A 26,647-nucleotide genomic window follows, 5' to 3' on the forward strand; every position below is an offset into this window, starting at 1 on the left:
ACCCACAAGGGGTCTATTAAACTGAGCACCCCCATTTTTTATTTTTTTGAAACAGTTTCAAGATATAAAGAAAGCTTCCTCCCTCCTGTACCATTCAATGGACTCGTTCCCTGCACATGTTTATGTTCGCTGTTCCCCTTTCCATCACCAGTCAATTAGTGGAGAGCTTTGCCTGTAAGTGTGGTCGTTTCCACCATGTGCGACTCCTGGTGTTGTCTTATTACCTGGTCCTTTACACTGTGCACAACTCCTGACAGTCTCCATCCGCGATCTTTGTTGTCGCCATAAAAGTGTTTTGTTTTAAGGTTTATTTTTTTCAGTGGATTATTATTGTGTTAATTTGTATGTATAAGGGTGTACAGTTGCATATAAATTGTATGCACTTGACTATGGAGCAGAGAACAAGATGATATAATTTTATGACTCAACGAGAGTGTAGAGAAAGAAGAACAACGAGAAGAAGAAAGACCTGTGAACCCAGGAGCTATAAGGCAACAGCTATTCTGTAACGAATGCGCAATTGAATTTACTGATGATGTCACTTCAGATGATGAAAGAGATGATAAGTTAGAAGTACAAGAATTAAACATGTATAGCAAGCAATCTGTAGTAGTAGTAGTAGTAGTAGTAGTAGTAGTAGTAGTAGTAGTAGTAGTAGTCGTAGTAGTAGTAGTACAAGAAATAAGAAGCGCAATTCCTACATGTATAAAAGAGCAAGATAAGGCAAATATTACCAGCCCTCAGTATGTTGGGAAAGATTTTAAAAGTGGGATATTCATTGTCTTCTGCGAAACAGAAGAATGTCTGCAACATAATCCGACATCTTCCTTGTGCAAAAGAAGGCATTCCAATTGATTCACCAGTTCAAGTTTGGAGACAACAGTAATTTTACATGATATTGTTTCATTAACCAATCAACACATAGTAAAAATAAGGCCGAGCTACAGCCGTGAAATGGATGCTGCTGACACTTCAAAGACTGAAATAGATGCATTTATAGGGATTATATATATGGCTGGTGTACTCAGGGCTTCCCATTTGAATTTTGCACTGGTGTTGATTTTTTTCACAATTGTATGAGCCTATGGAGATTCAAATTTTTTTATAAGAGCTATCCAATCTGACAATGCTGAGACATGAAAACAGCATAGAAAACATGACAAGCAGCGCCTATAAGCAAGGTTTTTGAAAAAGCAGTAGAACAATGTAAAACGAAGTTAGCTGTTAATGAATATCTAACAGATGAAATGTTACAGTCATTCAGGAGCCGCTGTACATTTAGACAATACACAAAAAAATAAGCCCATGAAATATATATAAAAGTCAATGCTATGACCTATGCAAAAACATTTTACACTATGAACATGGAACTGTACACTGGTAAGCAGCCATAGGGACTGTTTCCTGTTGATAATTCGAGACTCGCTGTAGTTTCAAGACTAGTTCAACTGATTAATGGATCTGGAAGAAAATATCACACTGATAATTGGTATACCTCCATACCATTGGCTGAAACACTTTTGAAAGACCACAACTTGACCTTAGTTGGGACAATCAGAAAAAATAAGAAAGAGATCTCTCCAAAGTTCATACCTACAAACAAGCCAGTCAGTTCAACCATGTTTGCATTAAAACACGACATGACACTTACCTCTTACTGCCCGAAACAAATAGTTGTCCCACTGATCTCAACAATGCATGACACTGATGAGATTGATCCTGACTCAGAGGAAAAGAACAAACCTTATATATTAACATTCTATAATTCTACAAAGGATGGATTTGACGTAGTGAATGAATACAAAGCACGATACTCAGCAGCCCGAACCCGTAACAGGTGGCCACTAACTCTGTTTTTCACATTGTTAAATATTGCTAGCCTGATAATTTTCTTTAAACAACCAGCTCCATGCCTAAATGGTTAGCATGCTGGAATGTGGTCACACGGGCCCTAGGTTTGATTCCTAGCAGGGTCGGGAATTTTAACCACAAGTGGTTAATTCCGCTGGCACGGGGGCTGGATGTATGTGTTATCATTTCATCCTCATCAAGATGCTCAGGTCGCCTACAAGTATCAAATCAAGAGACCTGCATCTCGCGAGCTGAATTTGTCCTCGGACATTCCCAGCAAGCCATATGCCATTTCATTTCATTTAATACAATGTGCTTTGCTAGAAGAACTCTTATTTTGTTTCATGTGTATATTGTTCTTTCATAACATAATGTATTTTCCTATAAAAGCTGGTATTTTGTTTCATGGCCATATCTTTCTTTAACAATAAAACTTACTTCACTATCAAAACTAGAATTTTGTTTCGTGGAGACACTTTTTTTACAAAATACGAGTTTTGTCACAAAAACTCCCTTGTCAAATCGATGGTGCGAGACTACAAATTTAACCACCCATTTAACCACTCTTCTGTCCAGTCTAATAGCCCTCATTTTTTTCAGCAGTCTCTCATAATCTATACTATCAAAAGCCATGGATAGGTCAATAGCGATACAGTCCATTTGACCCGTGTAAGGATAGTTTTGTCCAGGAGATGACTACTTCTTCTTCTTCTTCTTGGATGAATCCTCCAAGTTGAGTCTCACTGGAATAACCTTTCCAAAACCCAAACTGCCTTCTATCAATCCAGTTAGTAATTTTGCAATGTGTCTATGCCTTCCCAGAGCTTACATGCAACACATCGTGAACACCCAATTCTAATGCATATTCACGCATTCGTGGATAATTCAAAATAGTTTTCTTCGTTTTGACCTGATTTCAACAATCAATCACAAGCATTCGACTTATGTCGAAGCTTCGTTACACTGACAGGTGTTCGTTTCGACTGACAATACAGGAAGCTCACTGGAGGTTGTGCTAGGAGCCTGAAGACAATATACATGCAGATGACGTCATGGTTTATGCACAGAGAATCCTCATGAGCGAGGAGCACGGTAAGGTATGTGCCTTTCCGTCCACAACCACCCTCAAACCAGAGATAGTATTACAGCTGACCACAAGGGTCCGCCACCTCCCCTGTTACTGCTGGCCACAGTTCCCAGAAGTTAATATTACATCACCGGAAGATTTCGTCAGTAGGTAATTCCAAACAGATGTTCGTAATCGCAGGGAGAACTATGCTTTACACTGTGGGTGGAAAATCGTTTCCAATGATAATTTGAGCACCGTAAATATGGTCCCGGTATGCATTATGTTTATGCTTGCTGTCATACCTAGGTGAACTTCATGCTATGTAAAACCAAGAATAGTGTTTACATCTTTTAATATTCACTATAATACAGCATTGTAGCAAAGTTACTGTGAATTTTACTTTCAACGAGATGAGTAGTTTCGGCTAACAGTGGCCACGACTTTACTGTGGCTTTTCAGATCTGCATTCAGACAGTGGGGTTGGTATCTAGGAGGCCCAGCATCAGGTTACGGAGTGGAAACATTTTAGTAGTAGTCATAATTTTAATAATAATAATAATAATAATAATAATAATGTTATTGCTTTTAAGTCCCACCAACTACTTTTACGATTTTCGGAGACGCCGAGGTGACGGAATTCAGTCCTGCAGGAGTTCTTTTACGTGCCAGTCAATCCACCAAACTAGACTGACGTATTTGAGCATCTTCAAATACCACCGGACTGAGCCATTATCGAACCTGCCAAGATGGCATGAGAAGGCCAGCGCTTCAACCATCTGAGCCACTCAGCCCAGCAGACGTAATTTTAGTTTTGTTGTACACTCACTAATTAGTCTCGGAAAAATGCATCCTCGATTGTAAGGGTTCTACCATATCATGAGTGGAGAAGGAACCGTAAAAGGAACTTTTAGTGAAATGATTTAAGTAAGTTATATCGTACTGATTTGCATTCTACTTTGGTACATTTGAGACGTGAACAAAAATGTTACTGTGAAACCCCTGAAAATTTTGTGTACACTGTGGCTACAATTGCAACTCTCAATTCATTTGGTATAGCTCCTTCATGCAAACAGTAATCAAATATTTCAGATATACATACCTTCCAACTTAACAAAACCAAAAATCAGGAGATTTTGATACAAAAATTAGGAAAAATCACGAAATACAATTGGTCAAAACTGCTTATTCTACATGTCTTGCGCAATACAGGAGTACTATGGTATTATATTATAACACATTGTCTCAAAACCCGACTGTTGCTATACGAGGCTACAAGGCTAAAAATGACACATCTCTATTCCCTATTTAGTATTAAAAACTTCATTTTTTGACCGTATTGACTCAAGATTTTACAATGCTTGGTAAAGCTAAAGGTTCCACCTATTCATGTAGAACACGACTTGCTGTAAAAAAAAACTGTGGTTTAAAATGGCAAATGCTTTGTAGAATCACTTATCAATTTCATATGAATTTCTTGTACATAAGCCACACCAAATCATAGACTTTTTCACTCATATACAAAATAATTTTAGACGCACCAAATAATACTGTATTTTTTCAAAAAAGACATGTTATTTGTATAGTACAATGGGTCAATGTTATCTAGCTATTTTTAATGTTTATCATGTAGAATAGGACTTGCTGTTAAAAGTATGCTAAGCATACATTCTATACTGATTCTATAGCATATTTTTACTTTTTTGAATGCTCCTTGCTATTAAACTTTCAATGGCTGATGATGGCATAGTGGAATGCCGAAACCGGTCCCAAAGATGTATTTTACAATAAGTTAAATAAATATGTGATGTTCTAAACAGACCATTATGATAATGTATTGAATAGGTGGAACCTTTAGGTTTACCAAGCATTGTAAAATCTCTATTCCCTCACAGAAAGTATGTGAACAAGATGATCGGTCTCTGATAACCCATCCAAAAATAGTATGAACTCATGCTCCACACATGAGAATCAGTCATGCCATTACTTAGCAAATGCATAGATGAATATATTGCATCACGCGCCCGCGCGATTATGCGAAGCACAATGCTATTTTCATCAAGTAATAAATTAAAATTTGCCAGAATTGTCTCCAAATGGCTCCTAAAATCTCTGGAAAAGTCACTAGTCCCTATCTTTGAAATTCTGTCACTAAATTAAAAAAAAACTCCAAATCTAGCAACTAGTTCCTAGAATCAATTAGACTGATGTGAATGAACACAAACATACCACACGAGAATGAGAGATTGACAATCGATATACAGGTTTCAATAAACATCGTACATTCATGCGTATTTTTCGTATTAATAAACGTCAATATTTCATTTGAAAGCGGGCAATAACCGAAGGACTTCTGACAACTGGCGTACAAAGCTTGAATGGCGGGATTTGCAAACAGATGTTTGATTTTCACATACAACAACAAAAAACTGAAATTGGGAAAAATAATAGAATAATCGGGAGGCGGAAAAAACTGTTGAAAATCGGGAGTCTCCCGCCCATATCAGGAAAGTTGGCAGGTATGGATATAGGACTAGATCCCAAATCATTGCCTTTGATACATCCCCAGAAATCTTATCAATCCCACCTGCTTTTCTGTCTTTCAACTTATGTATCTTTTTGCAAATATCTATTATCATAGGTAAATTTCAGTACTTTGCCAGTACGAAGTCACCTCCTCTACCAGGACATTATCCTTATATCCAACAATCTTTGCATGCTGCAGATTAAATACTTCTGTACGTCCTCACATACACCCCCCTTGTCCATTAACGGAATGTCACTTCCAGAACATGTTTTTGTCTTAAGATACCTATACAAACCATTTCATTTTTCCTTATAATTCATATAACTGCCACATATGTAGGCTATCATGCTGAAGTTCTAGCACCAGTAATTGCATAAGAACTTATAGTCAAGAGTATCATGAAGTATAGTACAACAAATGCACTCGACAATACCAAGGACATCTTGTGGAGCGAGGAGGATGAGGACAATGGCGATGAAAAGGATGGTATGAAAGGAGATGAATGTTAGAATAGGTTCACAACTAAGTATTTTTTTAGTTTCCACCTTGTCGATACATTAGTTGCTTAAGGCAATTTATTGGTTAAAAGTGATACATGTTTCGTATATTAACATCTTCAGCCACATAACACTGTTTAGATGAAAAATTCATATATTGACCACTTTTAACCAATAAATTGCCTTAAGCAACTAATGTATCGACAAGGTGGAAAATAAAAAAATACTTAGTTGTGAATCTGTTAAAGTGAGATACGAACTATGAAGTTGATTTTACGTTAGAATAGGTACGTAAATATCAATGAATGACATTTTATTTCATTGTTTAAGCGAAAAAAAAGTGTTATTCACTACTATACCGGTAACGTCACAGGTTGCAGAAAGAGGTGCAGTTCCTACCTTCCAATACCACGGAATCACTCATAAGTATGGTAGAACTTTAATACATATAATGGTAAACTTATATTTACCTAACACAATTATGCATGGAAAACATTTTGGGTGCATGGATTATTCAAGTATATACAGTATCATGTACACTTATCATGAAAAGTTTTATATTCCCCTGTAAGCAGTGTCATGTGCAGACCAGAATGTTGGTCCGTAAGTAGTTGGTAAACATATGTGTATCAGAGTGCTGCACTATCAATAAACAGAATGTCAAACTTAATGGTAGGCAGAATTTACGCTGAAATTGTAGCACCAGTAAGGAAACAGTCGCATTCTGAATATTTATTGAAAGTCCATGATGGCAAGAAGGATAATATTGATATTTCATCACATCCACATAATCACATGTACGTCAAGGATTGTCGATAAGGAGGTTTCTCAAGAAGTGTAACTGAATCAAAATGACGTGGTAAGGACATGAATTTTCCATGACAAGAAAATGCAGACTAGTAAAACAGAAAGGACAATGATAAAAATGACTGCTAAGCATTCAATAGTGCATGTCATTTTCAGAAGTGTTGAACAGCAAACAAGTCACTTTATATTTACCATATGATGATATCTGAAATAATTTACCTGAGACTGGAAGACTAAACCTTTGTGATCGAGGTAGTTTCCCATAGTATAATGTCTTCTTTATTCTTGAGATAAATTCGTCATTTTCATCCACCACCTAAAATTTAAAAATACAGCTATCAATAAAGATGAAGGTAAAATCAGTAAAGCATTTATTGTGAAATTTCAAACAAACTGATGCACATGAAAGAGATGCACAAACTGAAAAAAAAAAAAAAAAGATAAGAAACTCTTTCCAGTAATTTATTTTCTTTGCAATGAAAACTTACTCTTCACCAATGTAACAGGCAGACATTGTGCTAATAGCAAAGATAGAGGTAAGAAAACAATTGTGTTAGCTAAAATAATGATAAAGGTGGTCCACTCCTTAAAATACTGTGATCTTTGCATAACGAGACAATATTTACTTCAAAGGTACTAACCACTTATGAGAAAGGTGAAGTACTATTGGAAAGGTACATATCCCAAAAAAGTACATTCCTTTAAGTCTCCCGTAAATTTTTGTAAGAAAAAATAACTGTTTCTGTATGTAGTTCAGTGCAGGACAAATCGGAAGGAAATTTAGTAGCCAGCAAAATTTCTTACAGGCCAGGGATCATAAGTTAAATTCAGTTGCTTACCTCTATAGTGTTAAGCAATTCAATCTTATCACCATCAGCCATCATCACTAATTCCTTTTTATTTGCTTTTCCTAAAATGTCTCATAGTTGGTTCAAAGTAGAGCCTCCGTGGCTCAGATGGCAGCGCGTCGGCCTCTCACCCCTGGATACCGTACTTCAAATTCAGCTCCCTCCATGTGAGATTTGTGCTGGACAAAGCAGAGGCGGGACAGGTTTTTCTCTGGGTACACCGGTTTTCCCTGTCATCTTTCATTCCAGCAACAGTCTCCATTATCATTTCATTCATTGTATCCCTGACCCGGTCAATGACTGGAAAGCAGGTTGTAGGTTTTCATTTTCAGATGGTTCAAAATATTTTAAGGCTGGGCAAATTAATATTGATCATCATCAGGTTAATGCAATCTGTCTGAAGCGAAAATCTCAACTTTTTTTTTTTCAAGTAGATTCATAGTACTAAATCCCCCTTCACATGGAGCTGTTGACATCAATAGAACTGATGAGTTTCCTGAGAAAATTAAATATTTTATTAATTCATTCATTATTTTTAGTCTAGATCCTTGGCTGAATAGTGCATAGCTGCCTTCAGTACAGAGGGCCACAGGTTTGATTCCAGGCTGGGTAGGGTATTTTAACTGCGTATGGTTAATTCCTCTAGTATGAGGATTGTGTGTTGTGTTAGTCTTAATACACATCTCATCTACATACAACACATCACACTACCAGCCAACTGAAACAACATGCAATAATTGATACATCCCTCCACATAGGGTTGGCAACAGGAAGGGCATCCAGCAGTAAAAATCAGCCAAATTCATACTAAATGTCAACTCCAAGAAACTGAGGAAAAAAGTCAGAAGAAGGTTCATTCATAAATATTAGATGCCTACATATTTTTTCGTTGCTATGACAAATGGATGCCTGGGATTTCTCTAGCCCTAATGTAGGTGGAAACAAGTACAGTAAAAGCAAGCAAACTTGTTTTTCGTGACTGTTGACATCACAGTCATCACCTTGGTAATTCAGCTTTATGTTATATCCAAACCACAGGGATTTTTCATTACAAAAATACCATATGCATTGGCCAGGATTTGAATCAGTCACCTAGGTGAGGAGCCAGTGACTTTACCACTCTGCTACCATGCCCATACGCAAACAGTACTTTTGCAGCTAACTTATGAAGTGGTAAGAAACATCCCTTCATAAATCATTAAAAACTATGTTTCAATAATTACTAATAAATAATCCCCGTCTTGTGATCACACCGAATAATAAAATGCACCCATCTTGTGATCACGCCATAGGTCAGTCGTGATGTAGAAATGTCGCCTATTAATGAAAATTAAAATCCACGGCCTGTTTTCAGTCAGTCGTCTGGGTCAGGGATGGAATGAATGAAGCTCCCATCTAGCGGCGAGGATAGGAATTGTGCTGGCTGCCAAAGCCTGTCGCACTCCTCTCGGGCAATGATTAATGACCGACATATGAAATGAAATTGGAGAGTGTTGCTGGAATGAATGACAGGGAAAATCAGAGTACCCGGAGAAAAACCTGTCCCGCCTCCGCTTTGTCCAGCACAAACCTCACGTGGAGTGACCGGGATTTGAATCACGGAACCCAGTAGTGAGAGGCCGGCGCTCTGCCGCCACGGAGACTCCTTTCACCTATTACTACCGAGGGAAAAAATGAGGAGACAAACATGCAAAGTCCATGTACTGTAAATCGAATTCACAAAGCGAGTGACTGAGTGGTGTTGGTCACGTAGTTGTCAGCTTGGATTCAGGAGATATTGGGTTCGAACACCACTGTCGACAGCCCTGAAGATAGTTTTCCAAGGTTTCTCATTTTCACACCAGGCCACGGTCGATTCTTTCCCACTTTTAGCCCTTTCCTGACCCATCGTTGCCATGAGACCTATCAGGGTCTGTGCAACATAAAGCAAATTATATTTAAAAAATAAATCAAGTTCATGATTTTTTTTTACTGGCCTGGTGAAAGGATAAGATATCTGTATTTGCTAGTATGATATTTCAGCAAGGTACAGCAGCTTCTTGTGCTTCCATATAGAAGTAGCCCTGTATTTCAACTTTAAAAAATTAATACAGTTATAAAATCCACTCCTGATGAATAAATTTAGTAATAAGATGATTACAAAGTAAACTTACTATAGAGGGTTTATTTAATCTAACAACTAAAATAGGACAGTTTACCATTCCCTTGACTGAACCATCAAACTTTACTAAAAAAACAAACGAGAGAGTCATATTCCATGACATGGTCAAAAAAAACCCCTGTGCATGGGGGCAGTAGAATAATACCCACAGTATCCCCTGCCTGTCGTAAGAGGTGACTAAATTGAGCCCTAGGGGCTCTCAACTTGGGGAGCGTGTGCTGGCGACCACAGGGCCCTTAGTTGAGTCCTGGAATTGCTTTCACTTACTTGTGTCTGGCTCCTCACTTTCATCTATCCTATCTGACCTCCCTTGGTCAACTCATTCTTTTCCTACCCCGACAGTAGTTGGTATCGAGGCCTAGGGAGTCTCATTTTCAAGTCCTTCATGGTCCTTGTCTTTCTTTGGCAGATACCTTCATTTTTTGAAGTGTTGGACCCCTTCCATTTTCTCCCCTCTGATGAATGTTAGAGGATAGTTGTCTAATTGTACTTCCCCTTAAAACATTAACAACCACCATCATGGTCTCCAAGGAACAGTTGTAACTTCATTGGTTAACCTTTGGCTCTCAATATAACTATCATAATGTCTTTCATATCATCTGATGTACATGCAGAAGAGTAGGCTAAGAAACAAAAGTTGCACGTCAAATTCACCTCAAAGGAGCTGTTAAATGAAGAGGACAAAACAAAAAAAAAATGATTACTCATATCCCTGTGGAAGTTCATTTAAATTATGTCTTACTCCACAGTTCGGATTGTTACAATTATTTAAAAAATCAATTATTTAATTTAATTACAGCTTTGTATTTCTTTGCTCGTATCTCTACTTCCCCATCTGTTCTGTTATTTTATGGAAAAATGGACACATTCTGAGCAATTAGTACCGTACCCCTTGAAATTATAATGCAGGGATGCCAATTACTATGGATTTTCCATAGTTTCTACATTTCTCACATGGAAGCGGTACCGATTATTATGGATTTTACGAATTCAATGGATTAAAATTTCGCTCTAGGCCTAGCTCATTTTATCATGTCCAAATGTGCAGTTAACCTTTGACTACACATGCCTATTAACATAAAATAAGTAACGTGTGGTGTATTTTGTACACCAAGTAAATGACGTCATGAAATCACTTAAATGTTTGATCTTTAATAGATTGTGCACATTAAATCAATTGTTCTACAAGCAGAATAGTTCAATTTAACCATACTTATAATAGTTTATTGAATAATAATGTGAAAACATTACATAAAGTACAAAAATTGTCCGTAATTTGAAGAAGTAGTGAAATATCATTAAACTGAATTCCGGAATGAAACTACAGTACTTGGAAGAGTTGTTCATAAATGTGGGCAATAGATTTCATTTATATCACTTCAGCCACATTCCACCCTAGTCACTCTGTGCCTTCACCACTGTCTCCATTGTTGCATTCTCTCAAGTGATCACAATAACCGCATGTTCTTTACATGCCGATCTCATATACACACTGCATATTATCGTTGTCACCATGTTCTTCTGTCTGCCAAAAGAGAAGAAACCTCGTCGTCTTTTTGCTGGAGGGAATTCCTCTTGCTGTAGCTCTTGCCATTTGTAGTTTCGCAGAAAGAGCTGGGTGTCTGCAGGCAGGTTCCCAAGTTCAGCTCTGTCTTCAAGGTGGGGTTTCATCAAAGACTTCAACCAAGGCTGTGAGAAAATCTCTTCGATGTTTATGAAATTATCAATATGTGTTGAACTGTGTACGATTTGACTGTTCATTCCCGGTATATTCACCAACTGAAAAAATAAAGCCAAAGGCCATCTCTTCCTTCTTCTTGATACTGTATAGGTATCGCTCAATTTATTCATGGTATCCAAACCACATTTGTAGCAATTATAGACCATTACTATGATGAATGCCAGTAATTCGGTCTTTGTAGTATCCTTTGCTTTTCGAGTAGGATCACAGATTTCCTGCATTTTTCTTATCAGCAAATTTGTCCATGCAAGGATATGTTGAATAATGTCCTTAGTGAAAAGAATTTCAAAGCACTTCTTTCATCCACAATATTCCGCTCACATGGCTGTCGACCAGGAAATACTCGTACAATATTATAATTACTACTTTTACTTTAACTTACTTCTCAATGGGCTTTTACTCCACCGGATTACTTCATCTTTCCCCACAAAATACTCATTCCGAATATCACGGTCTACACTGCTATCGGAATTATCCCTTTCATGTCCTGAGTCACTTGAGTCGTCTTCTGATTCTAAATCATGATCATTTTCCTATATAAATTTGTCTCCAGATGTATCTACGTCCCCTCCAATCCCTTCTTCCAATTCTTCTTCTTTTTGCTCTGTAGCCTATTAGATTTCAGTAAGCCGTTTCAGACTTAACTCGTATCCAAGCCCCACAAAAGCAGAACCGTAAGGACACAGAGGTAGTTTCAAGTTCTATAAAAAACCATGTAAAAAGGAACACAGTGCATAATATAAGTGAATTAATACTGCACTTGCATGACTACATGCGCGATGTACTTTGTTCACCATAGTACACAACAACTCGTTTATTCTCATGAATCAGCAATATCGAATCCAACAACTATTTTTATACTGCTTGTAGTTGTAGCGAACATTTCAGAGATAGGTTAGATGGTGCCTAAGAGCCCACAGAAACAACACAACAGAAAAATTACCTTCTTTATTATAGGTGGTGTACTTTATACACCAGCGCATGTACTTAAAGTTTAAGTAGGTACCGCAACTTGTAAGACGCAAATGTGTTCATTCTAAAAGCCCTCTAATCCCTCTCCAATCCAACCCTAGGTTATATTATGTTTATAAGAATTGGGCAACATTTTCCATCTTCGCGAATATGAAGATGTAATGTCATTGACAGAAATCTTGAAGTGAACAGCATCACTCAGGGAATGCAATTCGGCTAATCTTTCCAGCCAGAGAATAAGGTAAAGGTTCTTTCCTACACGCAGTTCGTTGCCAGTACATGGACGCATTTACTGTACGTATCGTTCTACAAAAACTTATAATATCTGAAAGGTTCCACCAATTCAATACGAAAACAATGTCTGATTGTATTACAGCATAATCAACTTTATTAGCAGTACCAGTTTCGATGTTTTTACAACACCATCATCAGCTGTGTTAAAGAGAAACCGGCTTTTAATATAAAATACATCTCAACATTACTTACACAACTTGCTCCTTTAGACATTACATTAAATTATGAATAGGCCCGAAATAAAATTGAGTTGTATTACTACCAGTTAACAAATTTATAGGCCAAAAACAGTTAAACAACAAACAACCTTAAGATTTTCCATCTTAAGTTCGATCACTCTTTTCATTTGGTGTTGCTAAATTACTATTTTACACCTTGTGTGTCATTTTAATGTCTCTGATCTTCAAGATCAGAAATAATCACTAAGTTGAAAGGTATGGGTCTAGATTCAAATTTGTTGCTATTGAAATTAATGTTAAACTGTTTTACATGAAAAACATATTACACCAATAAAAACTCGTGTTGACTTTCGTTTATGATATACACAATAAAATGTGCCATCTTCTAAAACTGGGTGCCAGAGGCCGAAGTGTTTTTCTTATTATGCTTAGCTGTGTTGTAACCTGATATGGTGGAATTGTAACAAGTATATCAAGGACTATGCTTCTCAGTTCAATATTGGATGCCTGCAAATGATGAAAACCCAATTAAACAAAGGGAGATGTATTACAAACCCTGTCAAACTGTTGAGCTTACTTTTTGTAGAACTCCCCTCAAACGGCCGTAGGCCTAACTCGGCGACTGTTACACAACGAGTGGGGCCTGTTCTGTGTCATGTGCTTGACGCTGAGAAGCATTAGGGAGGGGTAATAGGGGTATCAGAAAGAGTTGCCTGTGGAGTGATAGCGAAGGAGGGGTCTGGAGGACGCTGCGGACGAAAGCAATAAAACGAAAAACTATTACGTAATGCACAAAGAACAGTAGTATTTCTTGGCAATTTTATATTTGTCAACAACGTAATCAAGAAATCAAATAAAAACCTTGATTTTTCTGAAATTTTTTTTAGATTAAGACTGGCATTGAAATATTGATCTAAGTGTATGAAACACGCCTCTGTAACGTCAAGCACAGGCCCCTTGTTGAGCGTCTCCATAATCTCAAGATCTTGTTCTCTGCTTGTGAACTTGTGTTTAACGTCATGGACATGCTGGCCTACAGCTGAAAATCTGTTGTTTCACAGCATTAAGATGTTCATTATATATAATACTGAAAATCTGTCTAGTTTGTCCTACATATCCGCAGCCACAATCATTGCATCTAAACTTATATAATCCTGATTTGGAGTAAGGATTAATTCTATTAATTGCTGTTGCATTATGTAATACCTCTGTGCTTCATTATCCGTTCTGAATGAGATCCTAATGTTACACTTCTTAAGGATATTAGTGATCTTATAAACATCTTTATTGAATGTAAATGTTGAAACACCTTTTATTTCTGGTTTATCTTTGATCAAAGTGGTGCAAGGGCGATGTTTAAACTTATTATGCGTTCTATGAAGTCCTCTTCAAATCCATTAGCCTTGGCCATTAACCGGACGATATTCAGTTCTTTGTTTAAATTGCACTTAGACATTGGTACCCCAAACGCACGATCTACCAGGCTACTGTAAGTCGCATATTTATGCAATTTCGGGTGCGATGAATCTTGCCTGATTGTTACAGCTGTCTGTGTAGGCTTTCTATAAATGCCAAAAGAAAATGAGGAAGAGTGCCTTTTAATCTTGAGGTCCAAATAATTAATTGACTTCTCTTTTTTGGATTCCAGAGTGAACTTTATATGTGTCCATTGTATATTAAGATTATAGAGAATGGTTACAGCGTCACTTTACCCGTTCACCTAGTATCATGAACGTGTCATCCATGTACCTAAACCAAAATAGTATATTCTTGAATTTGTTGTCATTAATTAGTAATGTATCCTCTAAAAAATCGAAATACATTTCTGCCAGAATCCCCGAGGCCGGTGACCCCACTGCTAGGCCATCTTGTTTAGAGATGATTTGGTCAAATACGAAATAGTTGTTATTAATAAGCAATTTTAGGATAGTCATAAACTCTTCAATTTCCAGAATACTCAAATGACTATAAGTCTTCAGATCCTTTTTGATAATGGGAAGTAATTTATTAGTCTTTACATTAGGAAACATTAACTATATCGAAAGAATGTATGGTGTGATGGACTTGTAATCCGAATTTATTTAGCTCAATCAGTTTTAAGGAATTCTTTATAGATTTGTTAGCAGTAAATCTGTAATGCTGTTGAAGAAATTTCTGGATGTACTGTGCCAATTTATAAAGAGGGCTGTTCCTATCATTTATAATGGGTCTTGTGGATTTTTGGCAGTGCCTTTTCTCCATGGAATTGGAGTAACACAGTCCAATGAAAGCTGAAATATGAAGAGGAGTGTAAAATATTACCACACAAAATTTCCTTGATATTCCTCTTCTTCCTAGCGTTGTTCCGCTGGTGCAGGGTCCGCTGTTCTAATCTTGGCTCACCATTTTGCATGGTCTTGGGCATCATGTGGTCCAATCCATAGTCTTTATATCAGCATTCACTGTGTCATGCTCATACCAGCGCTGCTTTGGACGTTCGCGTGGTCGTTGCTCATTAATTTAAAAGGTGTGGGTGAAATTGGCAACTGTTCCACACGCAGCACGCAGGACGTGACCATACCAGTGGAGATGTTATTCCTGAGCCTTCTCAGTGATGTGTGCAATGTCCATTTGCTAGTTGCTTTACGTCGCACCGACACAGACAGGTCTTACGGTGACGATGGGAGAGGAAAGGGCTAGGAGTGGGAAGGAAGCGGCCATGGCCTTAATTAAGGTACAGCCCCAGCATTTGCCTGGTGTGAAAATGGGAAACCACGGAAAACTATTTTCAGGGCTGCCCACAGTGGGGTTCGAACCTACTATCTCCCGAATACTGGACGCACTGAAGCGACTGCAGCTACAGAGCTCGGTGTTTTTGACATAATGCAGGAGTGTGATGCCCATCGACCATCAGAGCATGCGCATTTCCACGGTGTGTAATTGGCGCTCTGTAGCTTTGTCAGCTGGTCGACATTCAACACCGTATAAAGCAACCGGACGTACTACCATACGGTATACTTTGGACTTCACATGTAGTGGCATTCTTCAGTTGCAGAGTACGCCTGTGACTTCCCTCCATCTCATCCATGCTGCCTTTATCCTACTTCGCACTTCATCATGTCTCCCACCATCAGTCTGTAGGCGAGATCCCAGAAACCTTTGTTAAGGCCTCTCCATCATCTTGAATTAAGCCGTTGCTTGGAATGGTTTCCTGGTATTCAGCTTCTTTTTGTTGAGTCTAAGACCGTACTGTGAAAGACGGCTGTTCCAATCTTCAACTTCATGCTGTAATTCATTTCTGGTGGTATCAGCAAGTGCAACATCATCTGCGTATAAGAGAGTCCAAGGGACACTCCTCTGTAGGTCCCGTGTAAAAGTTTCCAAATATTGCAGATTCCCTATGGGAATCAACATATATATCATCGATATTATCCCCCAATAATTACACCATATTTTATATAAGTATTAACAAACACAATATTTAGTCTATATAATTATACAATTTATAGTTTTGTAATTTAGACCATATTAACATGAAATTTAGATGTTGAGACCTATAAACAATTTTTCATACCTAGTGATTTAACCTCTACTTTATCTCTGTATTTAAGCACAAAATATGAATAAAATAAGAGAATGGGAAAACTTCTATAGGTTTCAGAATTGTCCGAATTACTCATATTCGATGTTTTCTTTAATTTACCCCCATGATGCTCACTTATTTGAAATAATTTTGCAATATCTTGAGCAACTCCACAGCTAATGCAGAAATTGATGAAAAACTAGTTTTCATCATAATGAGGCATATTTTCTTCTGAAAAATAAATTGTATTTTAATTATGTAACGTAACACAACACATCAATAATTGAATATATACAAAGAATGCTATAGTTCCACTTTTTCAATACAACATTTAATCAGTGAAGAATTACATGATAAAAATTAGTAGAATATGTTTCGTCCAAATGTAGGACATCTTCAGCTACTAAATATGTGGGGACTAAAATAGGATTCAATTAAACTTATGTGATTAAAAGAGGGAAATCATGCCTTCCCTGTCAAATTTCAAGCACACAACTCATTGATATTCAACAGGGAGGACATGATTTCAAGCTGAAGAAACAACAATGCAACTACAGTGCCAAAGAAAAAAAGTCTATTTGAGGAGCAAGCAATAGATTTATCAGATCATAATGAAGTTGATCGACAGATATATATAGATCCGCTGGCTGACAATAATTTACTTCAGTGGTGGAGAAACAGCAGGGATGCATTTTCACATTTTGCAATCATAGCAAAGCAAGTGCTTCCAGCTACAAATATCCCAAGTAGGAGAATTTTCAGCTGTTCAGGGCTCTTAGGAGATAAACAGTCTAACCTAGGTCCAGAGAGGGATATATTAATATGAAAAGTATAAATGAGTGTAGATTAATTGTTCTATAGAAGATTATTGTTGGTTTGATAATAGTGAATATTCAATACAGATTGGAACTTCACTGACGGTTTCCATAATGGTCACTTGCAGTTTACCATGCAGCTGTTATTCCTCTAACACAGCTTCTTAATTTTGTCGCTGCCCTCCCAACCATTTAAAATAAGGCAAACACACCTAGCCAACATTGGAAATAATCTTCGAGAACAGGACCGCAAAACTGAGAAGAAATAGAGAATGTTGCTATTCTAAAATTTTAAATTCAGCGGTGTTTTTTCCCGAACACATCATATAATTTCACCTGGCATATTGTCTCCTCTCAAACTTGGTTTCTCAAGCTTTTTCGCTCCCCTCCTAGTCATTCGTGGGATGGTGTTTCTACACAGACGTACTGTTAGCCTGAATTTTCAACACAGTGATTTCGTCCTGTTTTTGATGTGTTATCTAACTAAAACATTTCAATCTAAGAGGTTCGCAACCTCACTAATAGCACTTATTGTGTCGTTTCATTTTTTATCTTATATTTTCTTTTCTTTCCTTAAGTTTAGCATATTTTTTGGTTTCAATATGTTTTATATTAACCCTTTGTTCACTGAATTTCTTCTCAGCAAGTTATTTACCGCTCCATCTAGCGATGTAAATATTGTATATTGTTATTATTTCCATCTGCCTTTTTTTTGTTTTTCATTTGTTCTTTCATTATGTTTTTAGCACATTCTTAACTTATATTATGTAGAATACTTTAACTACCCCCCCCCCCCTTTTTACTGAAGATGGCTCAAACGAATCAAAACATGTTTGAATTTTATTGCTCCATCTAATGATGAAATCATGTTTTGTATTGAATTAGGAGGATAAATTTAATTTTTTGCTTTATAAAGTATTCAATACAGTGTATCATAGACGAAAATAGAGAAAAATAAAGGGTATACTCAGTTTTGATTATTTAGAAAATTGATGTATTGATGTGATAATACAGTAGTTATGAGATCTTCTCAGTTACTTTGAATAGATACTCGAGTCACAATCATCACATCACAATGTATTTTAATATAATAATTATTAAAAATATATGGGATCCTTTTGGGGATCATTGTAAGAACCTAGGTGTTAATATTACAAAAGGTCTCCATTGGGGTAATCACATAAATGGGATTGTAAACAAAGGGTACAGATCTCTGCACATGATTATGAGGGTATTTAAGGGTTGTAGTAAGGATGTAAAGGAGAGGGCATATAAATCTCTGGTAAGACCCCTACTAGAGTACCTATGTTGCAAAGTTTGGGCTGGGCAGACTCGGGAGAAAGGAGACAGGCTGCTTGACCGAGCGGCATGTAATACCAATATAGTTGGTCTATTATTGGACTTTATATTCCAAGCTGTCAGTGGAAAGATGGCGTGGAATGACATTAGTAGACGAATAAGTTTGAGTGGTGTCATCAAATGTAGGAAAGATCACAATATGAAAATAAGGTTGGAGTTCAATTTTTTTGCTAGGGGCTTTACGTCACGCCGACACAGATAGGTCTTATGGCGACGATGGGATAGGAAAGGCCTAGGAGTTGGAAGGAAGCGGCTGTGGCCTTAATTAAAGTACAGCCCCAGCATTTGCCTGGTGTGAAAATGGGGTTGGAGTTCAAGAGGACAAATTGGGGTAAATATTCATCTGTAGGAAGGGGAGTTAGGGATTGGAATAACTTACCATGGGAGATGTTCAATATATTTCCAATTTCTTTGCAATCATTTAAGAGAAGGCTAGGAAACCAACAGATAGGGCAATCCGCCACCTGAGCGACTGGCCTAAATGCAGATCAGTAATGACTGATTGAAACAATTTGCTTGCCTTAACGCAGTACTCCTCACTCTTTTCTTGCCTGGCTGGTCAAGGAGCAATAAGCAGTACAGACGGTAGTGATGGGATAATCAAATCCTTTTAATAATAAATTAACCTCCATCTGATTATGTAGATAATCAAATGTGTTTCAAATATCATTCGGTTGTAGTGATGGCATAATCAAATATTTTAATGATCAATTAACCTCCACCCGATTATTTAAATAATCAAATAAAGTAATTGAATGAGTTTCAAATATCATTCAGTTGTATCGTATAGAATAATCGGATGCGTCATGAATGAATTTTTGGTTTAAGCGTGCTGGACGGATAATCGACTGAAATAAGTGAACAGATGAACTCTTATGATAAACAGAAAGATGCCTTTTACCTAATGAATATCCAAATGTTGAAACTGTGTGAATTGTCTGAATGTTTAATATCTGTACAATAAAGCTCCTTATTTAAATAAATGCAGTCTTCTGGCTACATAATGGAACTAAGCCTCAGTACTACCAATTGACAATTTCTTTTAACTAGCATCAGGCAATGTACCTACTTTAATCTTATGTTGTCCGGCTCCATGGATAAAAGGTTAGCATGTTGGCCTTTGGTCCTAGCGGTCCCAGGTTCGATTCTCAGTAGGGTCGGGGATCTTAACTTTTGTTACTTAATTGCTCTCTGCCTCTGCCATCTCCAGCATTAGACTTCATTTTAGGTAGCGCCCCGTCCTCACAGACGTGCAGGTCACCTATACTGCGTCAACTATAGGCCACTCCGGAGGTCACATGCCATTATTATAAATTTATCAAAGGGGAATAATGCATTATATTACCTTTAGGACCACAGCAATATCTTTTGATGGCGGTAGTGGTGATGATAATACACCTGTGTCTCTTTCATTCAAATCCATTATTTTACCCCATGGGTTGAGGTGGTAGAATAACATCCACGGGATCCCCTGCCTGTAGTAAGAAGCGACTAAAAGGAGCCCCACATGCTCTTAAATGATTTAAGAAAAGACTAGGCAAACAACTGATAAGCAATATGCCACCTGCGTGACTGCCCTAAATGCATATGATTGACTGATTGATTGCGCGAGCGTGGGTTGGCAACCGCGGTGCCCCTAGCTGAGTCCAAGCACTGCTTTCACCCATTTGTGCCAGGCTCCTTGCCTTCATTTTCTATCCTAACCGACCTTCCTTAGACAACTCTTGTTCTTTTCCGACCCTGATGGTATTAGGTTTCCAAAGCCTACGGAGTCTATTTTTACGCCCTTCATGGCCCTGTCTTTCTTGGCCAATACCTTCATTTTTCAAAGTGTCTGACACCATCCATTTTTTCCTATGAAAAAGGTAGAGTTTGGTAGTCTTCGGAGGTACTAAGGCGTGAAGATGGTAGATGGTTTTATATCAATAAATGAGATTAGAAACCGGGCATTCCTTCAGAGAACTACATTTCCCAGTGGAGGCTGTTCAGGCAGTACATCTGGTGGTAGAGCTTTTCACATGAAATACATAAGGTACAGTAATAGGACATTTATTAAGAAAATGTATTTACGAAGCAAGTTCTATTTTTTTTTACCTGTGATTATATTTGACAGCTTCGTACATAAAACATTCCTTCAAAATATTTATTTATGAATGAAGTTCAAGTTTTCTGTTTACTTGTGAATATTATTGAAAACTCCGTACATAAGGCTTCTTCAAGAATGTATTTGAGTGACAAGCTGTATTATTGTTCTGTTAGTTTGTGAATATTGTTATTATCTAGAAATATTTGCATTAATATTCTGCCTCATTTCCCATGCTTGTGTTCATGTTAATCTTCATCCCCCCCCAAAATTCTGAAGAATTTTAATTTATAACTGGATAAATTTGGTGATCGAAGTAGTCGATACGATATAGCATTGCGTTTCGCGTTACCACATACATACATACATACATAATCACTATAGACTGTTATGCCTTTCAGCGTTGACTCTGCAAGCCACTGAGAATTTACTAAACGTCGCCACAATCCTCGATTTGCAACTAGTGTTGTGGCCTCATTTAGTTCTATACCTCTTATATTTATATCGTTAGAAACCGAGTCTAACCATAGTCGTCTTGGTCTCCCTCTACTTCTCTTACCCTCCATAGCAGAGTCCATTACTCTCCTAGGTAACCTACCTTCCTCCATTCGCCTCACATGACCCCATCACTGAAGCCGGTTTACGCGTACAGCTTCATCCATCGAGTTCATTCGTAAATTAGCATTTATCTCCTCATTCCGAGCACCCTCCTGCCATTGTTCCCACCTGTTTGTACCAGCAATCATTCTTGATAGTTTCGTGTCTGTTACTTCTAACTTATCAATAAGATATCCTAAGTCCACCCAGCTTTCACTCCCGTAAAGCAAAGTTGGTCTGAAAACAGACCGATGTAAAGATAGTTTCGTCTGGGAGATGACTTCCTTCTTACAGAATACTGCTGATCACAACTGCGAGCTCACTGCATTAGCTTTACTACACCTTGATTCAATCTCACTATATTACTATCCTGGCGGAACACACAATCTAAATACTTGAAATTATCAACCTATTCTAGCTTTGTATCACCAATCTGACATTCAATTCTGTTGAATTTCTTACCTACTGACATCAATTTAGTCTTCGAGACTAATTTTCATACCATACTCATTGCACCTAATTTCAAGTTCCAAGATATTAGACTGCAGGCTTTCGGCACAGTCTGCCATTAAGACCAAGTCAACCGAGCTCGATAGCTGCAGTCGCTTAATTGCGGCCAGTATCCAGTATTCGGGAGATAGTAGGTTCGAACCCAACTGTCGGCAGCCCTGAAAATGGTTTTCTTTGGTTTCCCATTTTCACACCAGGCAAATGCTGAGGCTGTACCTTAATTAAGGCCATGGAGGCTTCCTTCCCACTCCTAGCCCTTCCCTCTCCCATCGTCGCCATAAGACCCATCTGTGTCGGTGCGACGTAAAGCAACTAGCAAAAAAAGGACCAAGTCGTCAGCATAGGCCAAACTGCTTATTACATTTCCACCTAACTGAATCCCTCCCTACCATTTTATACCTTTCAGCAGATGATCCATGTAAACTACGAACAGCAAAGGTGAAAGATTACAGCCTTGTCTAACCCCTATAAGTACTCTGAATTAAGAACTCATTCTACCATCAATTCTCATTGAAGCCCAATTGTCAACACAAATGCCTTTGATTGCTTTTAATCTGCCTTTAATTCCATAGTCCCCCAGTATAGTGAACATCTTTTCCCTCGGTACCCTGTCATATGCTTTCTCTAGATCTACGAAACATAAACACAACTGCCTATTCCTCTCGTAGCATTTTTCAATTAATCTGGCGCATACTGAAAATCTGATCCTGACAGCCTCTCTGTGGTCTGAAACCACACTGGTTTTCATCCAACTTCCTCTCAACGACTGATCGCACCCTCCCTTCCAAGATGCCAGTGAATACTTTGCCTGGTATACTAATCAATGAGATACCTCGATAGTTGTTGCAATCCTTCCTGTTCCCTTGTTTATAGATAGGTGCAATTACTGCTTTTGTCCAATCTGAAGGTACCTTACCAACACTCCATGCTAATTTTACTACCCTATGAAGCCATTTCATCCCTGCCTTCCCACTATACTTCACCATTTCATGTCTAATTTCATCTATTCCTGCTGCCTTATGACAATGGAGTTTTTTTACCACCCTTTCCACTTCCTCAAGCATAATTTCACCAACATCATATTCCTCCTCCCCATGAGCTTGGCTGTTTCCAACACCACCAGAATGATTTCCTTTTACATTGAGAAGATGTTCAAAATATTCCCTCCACCTCTCCAGTGATTCCCTGGGATCTATTATCAGTTCACCTGAATTACTCAAAACACTGTTCATTTCCTTTTTCCCTCCCTTCCTAAGATTCTTTATTACTGTCCAGAAAGGTTTTCCTGCTGCTTGACCTAGCCTTTCCAGGTTATTACCAAAATCTTCCCATGACTTCTTTTTGGATTCAACAACTATTTGTTTCGATCTGTTTCTTTCATCTACGTACAAATCCCTGCCCGCCTCGGCCCTTGTTTGGAGCCTTTTCTGATAAGCCTTCTTTTTACGTTTACAGGCTGCTCTCACTTCATCATTCCACCAAGATGTTCGCCTTTTCCCATCTTTACACACAGTTGTTCCTAGGCATTCCCTTGCTGTTTCTACTACAGCATCCCTGTATGCCACCCATTCACTTTCTATATCCTGAACCTGCTTACTGTCTACTGTTCAAAACTTCTCACTAATCATATCCATGTACTCCTGTCTAATTTCCTCGTCCTGGAGATTTTCTACCCTTATTCGTTTGCAGACAGATTTCACTTTCTCCACCCTCGGCCTAGAGATACTTAGTTCACTACAGATCAGATAGTGGTCTGTATCATCGAAAAATCCACAAAAAACTCGTACATTCCTAACAGATTTCCTGAATTCAAAGTCTGTTAAGATATAGTCTATTATGGATCTGGTACCCCTAGCCTCCCATGTGTAGCGGTGAATAGCCTTATGCTTGAAGAATGGATTCGTAACAGCTAAACCCATACTAGCACAGAAGTCCAGCAAACGCTTCTCATTCCCATTAGCTTCCATATCTTCACCACATTTACCAATCACCCTTTCGTATCCTTCAGTTCTATTTCCAACTCTCGCATTGAAATCGCCCATTTGCATTATTCTATCCTTGCTGTTGACCCTGACCACGAAGTCACTCAATGCTTCATAAAACTTGTCAATTTCATCCTCATCTGCACCCTCACATGGTGAATACACGGACACAATTCTTGTCCTAATTCCTCCAACTGACAAATCTACCCACATCATTCGCTCATTTACATGCCTAACAGAAACTATGTTGCGTGCAATGGTATTCCTGATAAAGAGCCCTACCCCAGACTCTGCCCTTCTCTTTCTAACACCCGTCAAGTACACTTTATAATCTCCTTTCTCTTCCTCATTATCTCCCCTTACCGGAATATCACTTACTCCTAGCACATCCAGATGCATCCTCTTTGCTGACTCAGCCAGTTCTACTTTCTTTCTTCCACGAGCCCCATTAATATTGATAGCTCCCCATCAAATTCCACTTCGTTTGCCAAGTTGTTTCCAAGGAGTCCCTCGCCTGTCAAATGGGAGTGGGACTCTGTTACTGCCATCGGTCCGAGGCTTACTTAAAATGTTCTGAGCTCGGTAAATTCATGAAGCAGGATGGTACCCTACTTGCACATAGTCCAAGTGAGGATCTCTCCTCTAACGGGTTATGGACCACCGGTGAATTGTATAGTCCTAGCCGCCTGAGCACAAGGAGGGCCATGACTCAGAATATGTCCGAGATGCCCACTCCCATTCCATAGCAAGTGGTATCCCGACTCTCAGGACCACTTACTAGGCCACTCAGCCGTTGCCCATGGTTCACGAACTAGGACGTGACTACAGTAACCCACAAACATGAACCATGCCCTGCGAAATACGGCCTATTAATCTATGCATTTTTAGTAATGGCATCTGAGTGCACAAGTTTATATTATTTTCGGAAAGTTTATCATACACACTACCGGCATACTTATATCACCTTATCTTTACAGACTACAACAAACGTAGACGAGAGAGGTGTTGCCACCAACTACTTCCAAATACAAGCTCGAGACCTGCTGTTTGCTATATTGAAACTTGCCATAGTATATCACAAGTTGGAATATATAACACAACAAAATTTCTTGATGACAAAGGCCCATATCAATAAGACGTATACCAGTTTCAGAATGTTCTCGAAGATTACCTTACACAGCTAAAATCAACATAACTTAGAAGCAAAGGAACTGCACAGAGGACAGAAGAATGGAATCTATGTAGCATGAATTGAAAATTTTAACAAGTGTCTACCTATACGTACCATTTTAATGTGTTGAAACTTTTTAAATGTTATATATTGTGGCCTGTGTGTTTTTAATACGTTTTATATACTCATGTTCTAATTTGTAACTTTTTACCCTGACTACTGATATTTTAATTATATGCTATTGTATACATTTCCATCCCCCATTAGACATCCGGATGCCTAATACAATAACAACTTGTGAATTGTCTAATGGCTAAAACAAATCACGTACTAGCTGATGATGGCCGTTAATGAGCCGAAACCGGTACTAGTTTAATCTATTAAAATAAATTGTGTATTGAATGGTGGAAAAACACATTTCTTATCTATACTTTGAATCTGTCAATACAGAAAATGAAATTTATAAATAATAATAAAAGTTTATCATAGACCGTTCATCCAAACCACACACTTGCCATAAGGGAATGGAGATAGGTCATTTTAATTTCCCTGCAATGAGATTGGCGAGTTGATAACATTACGATTACTTTTCATTTGATTATTTCGAAGGCATTCGGTATTCAATTGCCCCAATCATTCGAATGTAATTTCAAATCCAAAAACTAATCGAATAACCAAATAACCGAATGGAAAAGATAATCGAATAAAATGAAATATTTGAATAGGCAATTATTTTGTATTCAATTATCCCATCACTACCAGACGGTAGAATTGAACATGCCTGGTTGGAATGAACCCTAAGTGTAAACAAAACCATGCCACTTCAACCACTTCACACGTAGTACATACCACATTTTAAACTGTAAAATATGAGCTGTTTGTGGAATATGATGTATAAAGTATTAGATGTGAAAGCGTTTTATCGATTACAAATAATATTATTGTTCTAAGCTTCTGGTCAATAGAGGAGTGCGACAGGCTTCAGCAGCCGGCACAATTCCTATCCTCGCTGCTACATGGGGGCTTCATTCATTCCATTCCTGACTCAGTCAAATGACTGGAAACAGGCTGTGGATTTTAATTTTCTGGTCAATATCTTGAAACATCCGATATCCGCTCGTGGAAATCTCCTAGTTACTTCCTCCTGTAACATCTGCCCTGCGAGGTGGTCAGGCACATACGAGAGAATTTATCTAGACCATCACTTTTTTTTTTCACAGAATAAACATTTACTAAATCCTCCTGTTCAATAAAATATATTTCATCTATTACGATGAAGTTTCTAAATTATCCATACATTTTTGACTCGTGTGAGTCATCTTCAGTGGATATTTAAATTAAAATATATCTTACATTTAAAAACAGAGTTTAATAAAATGATATACAAATAATGTTTATAACGAATAGTACCTGTAGATCAGTCTTCAAGTCGCACATCATTAATAATAACAAATACATGAATGCCCGAATATATAAACTTGAGTTTCAAACATGTGAATCCTCATACAACGGACAACCAGGTCATAAATTTTATTACAAGATTAACAGAACATCGCAATGCGAAAAAACATAACCGTTTCTCAACCATGAGTCCTAATCATGAAAATGCCAATCATAATTACACT

General features: G+C 37.9%; 1 protein-coding gene across 1 annotated transcript in view; it reads right to left on the reverse strand.

Moving 5' to 3' along the window:
• LOC136864715 (protein CNPPD1) overlaps nt 1–26,647 on the reverse strand; it is a 164,028-nt gene that overhangs the window by 121,681 nt on the left and 15,700 nt on the right. The window contains exon 2 of the mRNA XM_067142047.2: nt 6,968–7,064. Within this exon, the coding sequence (XP_066998148.1) occupies nt 6,968–7,064 (97 nt within the window). The remainder of the gene's footprint in view (nt 1–6,967; nt 7,065–26,647) is intronic.

This window comes from Anabrus simplex, chromosome 2 (assembly GCF_040414725.1).
Source record: "Anabrus simplex isolate iqAnaSimp1 chromosome 2, ASM4041472v1, whole genome shotgun sequence".
Classification (NCBI taxonomy): Eukaryota; Metazoa; Arthropoda; class Insecta; order Orthoptera; family Tettigoniidae; genus Anabrus; species Anabrus simplex.